This window comes from Alexandromys fortis, unplaced genomic scaffold (genome assembly GCF_014885135.2).
Source record: "Alexandromys fortis isolate MF-2015 unplaced genomic scaffold, M_Fortis_MF-2015_v1.1 scaffold_403, whole genome shotgun sequence".
In the NCBI taxonomy this organism is placed as follows: domain Eukaryota; kingdom Metazoa; phylum Chordata; class Mammalia; order Rodentia; family Cricetidae; genus Alexandromys; species Alexandromys fortis.
In genome coordinates, this window is record NW_026068284.1 from 212,485 (window position 1) to 221,932 (window position 9,448).

The 9,448-nt window shown below is 41.2% G+C and overlaps 2 protein-coding genes across 2 annotated transcripts in view; one reads left to right on the forward strand and one right to left on the reverse strand.

Annotated features, from left to right (window-relative positions):
- The window catches only part of LOC126494807 (protein FAM156A/FAM156B-like), a 155,225-nt gene extending 146,686 nt beyond the window's left edge, over positions 1 to 8,539 (forward strand). Inside the window, exon 3 of the transcript XR_007590060.1 lies at positions 8,422 to 8,539. The gene's annotated coding sequence lies outside the window, so the exon portion shown is untranslated. The remainder of the gene's footprint in view (positions 1 to 8,421) is intronic.
- On the reverse strand, positions 202 to 8,184 carry LOC126494803 (ferritin heavy polypeptide-like 17). The gene is given in 2 exon segments (XM_050132217.1): positions 202 to 776; positions 8,178 to 8,184. Coding segments are annotated over 2 exon segments (582 nt in total).
- Positions 8,540 to 9,448: the final 909 nt, after the last annotated feature.

Sequence of the window (9,448 nt, forward strand, 5' to 3'; positions counted from 1 at the left end):
ACTTACACACAGTCCCTAAAAATGGGAGTTTGTACATCAACTTGATACTTTAATTTTGCTGAAGCCAAACAAATTTATTTCAAACAACAGTCAAACAGAAGCAGAAGATAAGTGAACTTGCTTCAAAAGCAACATGGACATCAGTTGGAGGAGTAAGACACCTTGGCAGCGGGGTCATTCCAGTTCAGTCCACATGAAGTTTTAGGACAGGCTGAGCTTTTCCAAGAGGTACTCAGCCACGTGGTTCTCTGGGGCCCCCATGCGCCACAAATTGGTCAGATAGCTTCTCACCTCCTTCAGAACTTGGACCTGCTGTTTCAGACAGCATTGCTCCAGGAAGTAGCAGAGGTCTGCATTGCTTCTTCCCTTGACCAATGCATGCATGTTCAGCAGGCTCTGATTGATGATCATCTCCATGTGGAAGGTGTACTCCATAGCCTGGATGCCCCCATGCCAACTGTCGCGGTCTGGTCCTGAGATGTCACAAAGGAACGTGCAGCCTCCACCCTGATTCTGTATGAACATGAACATCTCGGCACTGGCCTTGCAGTCTTGTGACTTGTTCAAGAAGAAATGCTTCAAGTTCCCTTGGCCCACGTCATCACAGTTGAAGTAGAAGGCCATAGATAAGTACACATAGGAGGCAGAGAGCTACAGGTGAATATAGGTATTGACAGCGTCCTCACAGTCATGGTCACAGTTCTGTCCCCACTTGTTAGGATGCTTCAGCCATGGTGGGCGCTTGAACACCACAACAGTCTCAGCAACTTCTGTACCTGATCACAGGAGCAGGGTGGTGAAGACATGCGCAGTCCCTGAGTCCCTCAGATGACAGGGAGTCCCCAGTGGAGCTCAACAGAGAAGCCTCTGGAAGCTCTGAGGACAGCCAAGGCAACATGAGAAATGTCTGTTGGCACCTGATGATGAAGTCATTTTGGCTCCAGGGCTTAGAGTGGGGAGGGGGCAGGTCAAGAGTGCCAATTTGAATAGCAGTAGGGCATGCTGGACCCTGATTGTCATAAGCCATATGTTTTAAAGGGTTCTATGAATAAAGTCCAAAGTTTTAGGCTAAATACTCTGGATGCTTTATAAAACAGTTTCTCTGAATATCTCCACAATGTTATTTCTCTCAACATTTTACCCGTTGCTTTCCTTAAATCAACTTAATATCATAAGGCTTTATTTGAATAACAACTCTCATCAGGGGCCTGAGCTAGTAGTCACCTGACCCTACGTTGAAGGGTCATCAGTGAGCAGTGCCCTCACTAAACAAAGCTAACTGTGTGATGACCTTAACTTCTTTCTTTTCTTTTTTTCGTTTTTCCAGACAGAATTTCTCTGTGTAGTCTTGGCTGTCTGGAAACTCGCTCTGTAGACCAGGCCGGCCTTGTACTCACAGAGATCTGCTTGCCTTTGCCTCCCAATTGCTGATATTAAAAGTGTGTGCCACCTCCACCTGGCAACCTTAACTTCTATATAGGATTTTAAAATAGTTTTTCAATAACGAAAGTAAAAGCTTTTCTCATTAATATAGAGGGTTGTAGCAAGCAACATAGAGCCACACCTGATGGAGATGTATAATCAACTCCTATGGCTAAAGTCTGACTTATGCCTGATCACACAATGATCATCAGCTGTTTGCATATGCGTGGGCCTATGGGCAGCGCCCACCTGGCACTCCGGGATTGGCAGCCCATGCCTACTTAAGGGCTGGGAGAGGTTTGCCCGTAGAGAGAGGGAGGAGAGAGGGAAAAAGAGAGAAAGTGAATAAAGTCCTGGAATAAAACTGCAGTGAGAAGAGCTCCGGTGGTCGCGTCATTCCTTGCTGGTCAAGGTACAGCCATGACAGAGGGTGGCTGAGAAAACAGACATTTTGATGCCTTTCTATGGGTAATATAATTAGTCATGGCGATTCAATGTCCTCCAACATTTTTCTATTGTACTGCTATGAAAAATAAGCCTCTTAATTATTAAATTAAATGAATAATGTTGATTAAATTAGCTTTTTAAAAGTTTATTTTTTCTTTATTATGAGTATATGTGCAAGTATTAAATTAAGTGATCTTTTAAGAAGGCTAATATTGTGTTTAGTTCATAACAAACAAATGATGTGTTATTTCTTTAAGTAGACTATAATCTAATTGGTCAATATAGTAATTAAAGCATATATCATAAACATTAGGGAATGACTGTCTTAAAGCAGAGGGTTTCATAGATATACACTCACCAAAGAAAATGCAATTTCTTACATCCATTTGAAAACTATTTTCATAGTTCATCAACATCCTATAATATAATTCTTAAAGTGACTACAATAAACTCAGTAAATAATTGTGAAGAATTTGTGTTTGCTTTCATAAAAGTTGTGGCAATTATTAATTGTTAATCCTCCAACCTTACCTACAAATGATGAAACAGCACTTTTCTTCTGGACTAAAACACAGTATCATTTAAAATTGGCACTTTCTGTTCTTATATATTAAAAAATCACATGAAGATTATCTTAGTCAGTGGTCTATTGCTGTGAAAAGACATTGGGGTATCCATCTTCAGCCCATAGTATTCCCCAGATTTTCCATGACGCAGGAAATTTCAAAGACAGTTCTGCCTATATTTGCAGTTTGTCAGTCACTTTCTTCTATGTCCTACAGAATGTCTAGCAGACTCTTTCATGAAGCAGGAACCCCTAAGGATCATTTCACCTTTAGGCAAGTTCAGCAGTCATTTTTCTGTGGGTCCTGCATGTCCAGTTCACTCAGCATACTATCAAACAGTACAGGCAAGAACAATTTCTTGCCCAGATGTCTAATAAACTCCATAAGGAACCTCATTGATGCCCATCTTCCTCTGGAAGTAATTGGTGCTGCCAGGAGCATGTGTGTCTCACTGTCATGAAAAGTCCTAACTTCGTAAAGCATTTTAAATGCCATATTCTGTAGATCTCTGAAAGATTTGAAGAGTATATATCTAACTAAAATATATCTCTATATATCTAGAAAACCTAACACGACTACAAGCTTGACTATTATAGATGACTCTATTAACCTATACTTCTTAATTATATATTACACTTTTAAATGAGCTACACAAACACAATACCTTAATCAAGAGCAGAAATATACATAAAACAAAATTGATCTTAAATTTGTATCAATAAAGCAAGATCCATACCAATGCAAAGTATCCATCTCCATAGCACATCCGCCTTTAAATGTAAACAAACATTTATAAACAATATTTTGGAATATGGGCGTAGTTCTCTTGAAAGTTCTTCCTGCTATTTATTGGGTGAAGTAATTTTTTGAGGGGTGTTCAAGGCAACCTTCAGGGGCTCTTGGTCCATCAAACCACATTAGTCTGGAATGAATCCACAGCTTCTTATCCTCTGTGGAAATAAAAGAAGAACCTCTTTTCCAAACATCCTTTGACTCAAATTCCAAAGTAAAGATACCTTTAAAATATGTTGGTTTAGCCTAGTAGTCCCCAGAATCAAATATTTTTCTGCAGTCAAAAAGTTCAAAGATAACAAGAGAACTGGTATGGCTGCATTAACATTTAATGAAATAGAATTTATTCAAAAACTATAATGAGGTAAAGACAAAATATTTTGATAAAGAAACTAATTTATGAAGAAGATATAATAATTATGAACACATATATGTACCAAAACTATCAGAATTGAAGAGAGATGCATAAAGATGTAAACACAGTTGGAAGCCTTGTGTTCCCACATCCAATAAAGAAGTAAACAAGCAGAGTGCTATAGAACAGTCCATTGTGGACACAGGAGGGGCTCCTGAGAACCTCTCCCTCCCTGCAGACTGTGATAGTTCTAGAGAAAATGGCAGTCAGGTGGTGGCAGTGTACATATTTAGTCCCAGCACCCTGGAGTCAGAGGCAGGGGGATCTCTGTGAGTTCAAGGTCAGCCCAATCTCCAGAGTGAGTTCTAGGACAGGCTCCAAAGCTACAGAGAAACCATGTCTCAAAAATCAAAAAGAAAAAAATGGCTCCCAAAGCTGTGGTGCTATTAGGAAGTATGGCTTTATTGGAGTGGGTATGGCCTTGTTAGAGGAAACATGTCATTGTGGACTTTGAGATCTCATATATGCTCTCAAGATAGCACCCAGTGTCTTGAGCCACTTCCTGTTGCCTGCACAAGATGTAGAAGCCTCAATTCCTCTCCAGTACCATATCTGCCTGCACACCACCATAGTCCCAACCATCATGCTTCCTGTTCTGTTGAGAATGGACGAAACCTCTGAAATTGTAAGCCAGTACCTGAATTAAATGATTTTCTTCGTCTTTATAAGACTTCTTGTGATGATGCTGTCTCTTCAGACAGAGTAAGGCAGATCTCTCTGAGTTCAAGGCCAGCCTGGTCTACAGAGCAAGTTCCTGGATTGGCTCCATACCTACCGAGAAACCATGTCTTGAAAACATTCAAAAGAAACTTTAAGACAAAGGCTGAGCAAGCTATGAGGAATAACATACCACATGACCTGATAATCATCCACGATGTTAAATCTCTTAATGTTTCCCACAGAGTCATACTGGGAACTGAGCATTTATAATATAAGTCTTTAAAGAATATCTAAGATACAAACTACAGAATATTTCTCATAATTTCAGTAATTGTGTATTTAGAAATTTGTTCAACCTCATCTTTGATATATATGGAGTTAAGGGAAGCCTGGACACATATATGGGGTCCAAGCTGCACAGCTGCCATGAGAGGCTTGATTGAGACCAGCCAAAGGAGTAGGCCTGAGTTTCCATTCCCTGGCAGGCAGCACACGATTCCAGGGAAAGCCATAAGCTGATACCATCCAGGGACAGGCCAGTATCTAAGGAGAAGTACCTAACATTCTGAATATACTAAATGTTCTGTAAGATTAAATGAGATCACCAGATTCCTTGAACCCAGCACTCATCTATTCCCTTCCCCAAAACACCCCTAGACAAATGACAGTCAGTCAGGGTTTGAAACCTGAAAACTCCCTCACCCCCAACCTCTGCTATGATAAAAAAAAAAAAAAAACCCTACCCCACCGGGACTGGACCTCTCCATTTGCTCTGCTGCATCAAACACACAAGAGGGTCCCAGTTCAGACTTAAATGAATAAAGGCTCTTTGCTTTTGCATATGGCTTTTGCTTAGTGATGTTCTTGGGGGAATGCCATAATATGGGTATAATAGTATACTTACTAGAACATGCTTTTAAAATACAATATGAGTATTCTAAATATTTATGTTTGTATCCATTTTTTAACATGTTTTTCAATTCATCTTTTTCCTATTTTGTTATTTGCAGTAAGAAAAATAAAGGTTATATGTTCAGCATTTTGCTTAGTGATTCCCTCAGATAATGGAGGAGAGGTGGGTGATTTGATGGAGGAAGGTAATTGGTAATAAAAAACTGCCTTGGCCCATTTTGATAGACCATCCCTTAGGTGGGTGGAGTAGGCAGAACAGAATGCTTGGAGAAAGAGGAAGTGAGCTCAGACTCGATAGCTCTCCTTTCTGGGGTAGACGCCTCAGACAGAGGCCATGCTCTCCTCTCCCGGGCAGATGTGTGATGAAGCTCCGACCCAGGATGGACGTAGGCTAGAATATTCCCGGTAAGACTGATGCTACACAGATTATTAGAGATAGGTTGATCAGGATGTGAGAATTAGCCTGTAAGCGCTAGAGTTGAAGGGCTAGGCAGTGTTTAAAAGAATACAATGTCCGTGTAATTATTTCGGGGCATAAGCTAGCAGGCGGCCGGGGTGCTGGGGACGCAGCCCTGCCACTCCTATTACAACAGTGATTCTCATCAAAGCATATGGCATTCATGCAAAAAAGTCACAATGAAGCCTTTTAAAATGACTAGTTAATTAGCAGTAATAATAATGTTAAAAGAGGAATTTTCTCAAATAAATACTGAAGTTCATTGTTGTAACTTTTAAAAAGCAGTGGATGAGAGAAAGATACCATGTGACAGAGCTCAGGTGGAGGTTTTTTTATTGAGGGAAAATAAATGGGAAAGTTGGGGGAGAGGGGAGACCAGTCTCGGGGGATAGGAGAGGTAAAAGAGAGGAGAGAGAGACAGAAAGAGAAAAAGAGAGAGAGGGAAGGAGGGAGGAAGGAAGGAAGAGAATGAAGGAAGAGAAAGGAGGTGGGCAAGGTCCACCATTTAAAAAGGAACATAGCAAACATTAGAGGAGGTGCTCTTAGTTGCTGTAGCTGAGGACTTACCCTGTCAGGAGGACCTCAAGTGCATGTCAGTGTAGATGTCTGAATTCATTCCTTACCAGTTTTGTTTTATATACAATATAACAGAGTTCAGCTAAGTTGACTATCATTTTGTAATAAGAACCATTTTGTACAGTTTCCCATAGCATGTTCCTCATTTTGTGTGAGATTGCATGTGAATCACCTTTAATGTGCATTTTAAATAGCTGTCTGTACAAAGACGTATAGACTTGTTCTACCAAGAGTTTGAAAATCCATCTGACATTTTTCCAGTTCCAAAGCTTCATATTTTTAGTGTGTATCATAGCTTGTTACAGTATGGCCAAGTACAAAAATATTTATCAATTCTAAGATATACTATAATGCTCTCTTTTTATGATTTCATGTTTACCAGGATGGTACAGTTACAGGGTTATAAAAAGAAATCTATAGGGCTATACATTTGATGGCTATAGATGGAAATACTACTATATATTAGAAAACTAAATTCAGCAGTATTATTTTTTAAATTATGATGCACAGTGATCAAGAGGGATTTATATGAGAGATGCAAACAGGGTGCCATATGTGTAATTGTTTAAGTGTAAAAACGAAAAGTACAAAATAATATGGTCGTATAAAATTAAAATTATGATAAAATTTAACCTGCTTTCGAGATCAAAACTCTCAATAAATTTGGATTAGAAAGAAGTGCCACAGTACAATAAAGGCAATGCATGTCACATGGAGCTATCATCAATACACTGAAAGCCACATATGAAACCATGACTAAAATCATATTTAACCAGCATAAGTTAAAAAACATTCCCTATATGATCCAGAACAATGCAATGCTACCCACATTATACACACACATATACATATATATGCATATATAAGAGAGATACATGTATTCTATATGGTTTCTTGATGTCAGTTTATTGAATGCCCCCACACAAAAGGAATTACAGGAATTATAGCAATTATAGGTATTATGAGATCCATGCTCTGGATAGGAGAGACACATTGACTTACAGCATCCAAAATTTGAAGTAAAGGAATGTATGCTTAAGGCAGCTACCTAATATATTATATTGGGTAATATTGGTTCCAGTGGTGTGAACCTACATAGAAGAAGAGAAGATTCCCTCTTAGCCATACCAAATCCTGGATCTCTGGAAGAATTTCCTATGTGTTCACTCAATCATTATTCTAGCAATGTTGTTTTGAAATTGCACACCTGTGTATCGCACCCCCGCTGCAAGCCCTGTCTCTTCGTCTGATTAATACAGAAATTTAAGGACACCCAGGCAGGTCAGGAAAGGCATAGTTTCATGCAGACGAGGAGGCAAAGAGACAAGAAGCTATACTATGTGTGCTGGGGTCAGCATGGACAGGCTGGGGAGGGGGTATGGACTATACTGCAGGAGTGTCTGGGTGGAATCGTCATAGTGCTAGACATTGCTGATCAATATTGTTATCAGCAGATTTGGTGATAACTGGTGAATGTGTGTGGGGACTGACTTCATGGCTTTTCCAGTAATGCCACTATAAATATCCATGACCTGAGTATGCCCATGTTATAGACTGGAAGCTGGAGAGGCCACTTGGCCCTCAAGTTTGCTGTTACTGGTCAAGATCCAGCAGAGGCAAGTTTGTATGTGTTTATTAGTTATCAGCTTATTATTGGGGGTCTGTACACTCTGTTTTTCTTAGCTGCTAAAAGACTCTGATGATCCAAGCAAACATCTGGGAGGGCAGAATGTACCCCTCCTTGCTGAAGTGACAAGAGGCCTTTCAGCTGCCTGTATGCCACACAGGTGGGTGGGGTGGATGTGGCCTTATTCAAATGAGGATGTGGCTCATTGCTCCAGGCTGTTGCCTAGCAACCACTCTGCAGCAGCCAGTATGTACCTTTGGAATGGTAGAGGGAGCAGTTGGAGGCCTGAAAACACATCCTTACCAGCCATTATGGGGTGTCCTGGCAGTTTTGAGAGCGAAGGCTTTCTTCCAGGGTAAATCTTGTTCTGGCCATTTGGCTATGAGAGGCAGAGCCTGCTGTCTACTGGGGAACAATGGGAAAATCTGTAAGATGTGTCACTTGCTTTACTGTTTGTCCTTTCTTCTCACATGCCCTGTGACCTGCAGTCCCTGGACAAGGCACCCGTATCTCTGTCTGATCAGAGGGATGTGTCAGGGTGTACTAGGTATTTTCACTTGCCTGACATTGAACTGATTTGCTCTACTCAAGTCTGTGGCATCCTGTTCTGCTTGTACCGGACAGCTTGAAATGCTCTGTTCCAAATGTGTAAACATGTTCTTTTCTATGATCACCTGCCGCCTGTTGTTAATGTGGACTGGGATGTTACCATGTGCTTTTGTCTGAGACTTTGAGAGGGGAAGAAACTATGTAGTGGTCTCCACTCTAACGCAGGGGGAAACTTGTTTTTTTTTCTGCACATTTTGAGTTTTGTAACATATCTTCTCAGCCCTCCTACTGACTAGGTGATGACCCAAATTGTCATTTTTGTTCAGTTGGCCTGCTTTCTTTTCAATGATTTCTCCCCTTGGCACAGCAATGGTCATGTTTTTCCTTTTCCACACTGCATCTGCTGTAGCAGGTGCTGTGTTTTCTTCCGGTCACATTTTCCCTTCCCTGATTCCTCACCTACCTGTAGGTCTTCCTGTTCTCCCCTCTACATCCAGCATGAACACATGCTGCTCTTTAGAATACACAATGGTAAAGTTTCAAAGTCAGTGACAGAGCAGGATGGGGGGTCATTGAACCATTCGCTCTAAGATCCTCCTCCCTGGAGATTCCAGTGACTCACTTCAACCAACTACAGGATGTGCCATGACTTTCTTGGCATGCTGGATACAGGACCTTCTGACAAGAGGGCCCAGGCTCAGCTGCCAGCCCCACTGCCCCATACCCTGTAAAAGTTCATGCCTTATATGGATAACAACACTGTGTTCTTGGCCAAGGACTCTCAGAGTCATCTAAGTGGTCACTGCTTCCCCTAGAGGTGGTCTTCTGTGGGGACCAGGTAGCCCCCTTTACTTTGCCCTCAGTTATTTGAGTCCTGCTGGTGCCCTCACTTGACCATGACTACTGACTCATCGTCTTTATCTCCTTCATACAATTATATGTGTGCACTGGATGACTGAGTGCCTGTGTGTGTGTGTGTGCGACTGTGGGCCCTCATGCCTGTGTGGGTGGAGGTCCGAGGTTGG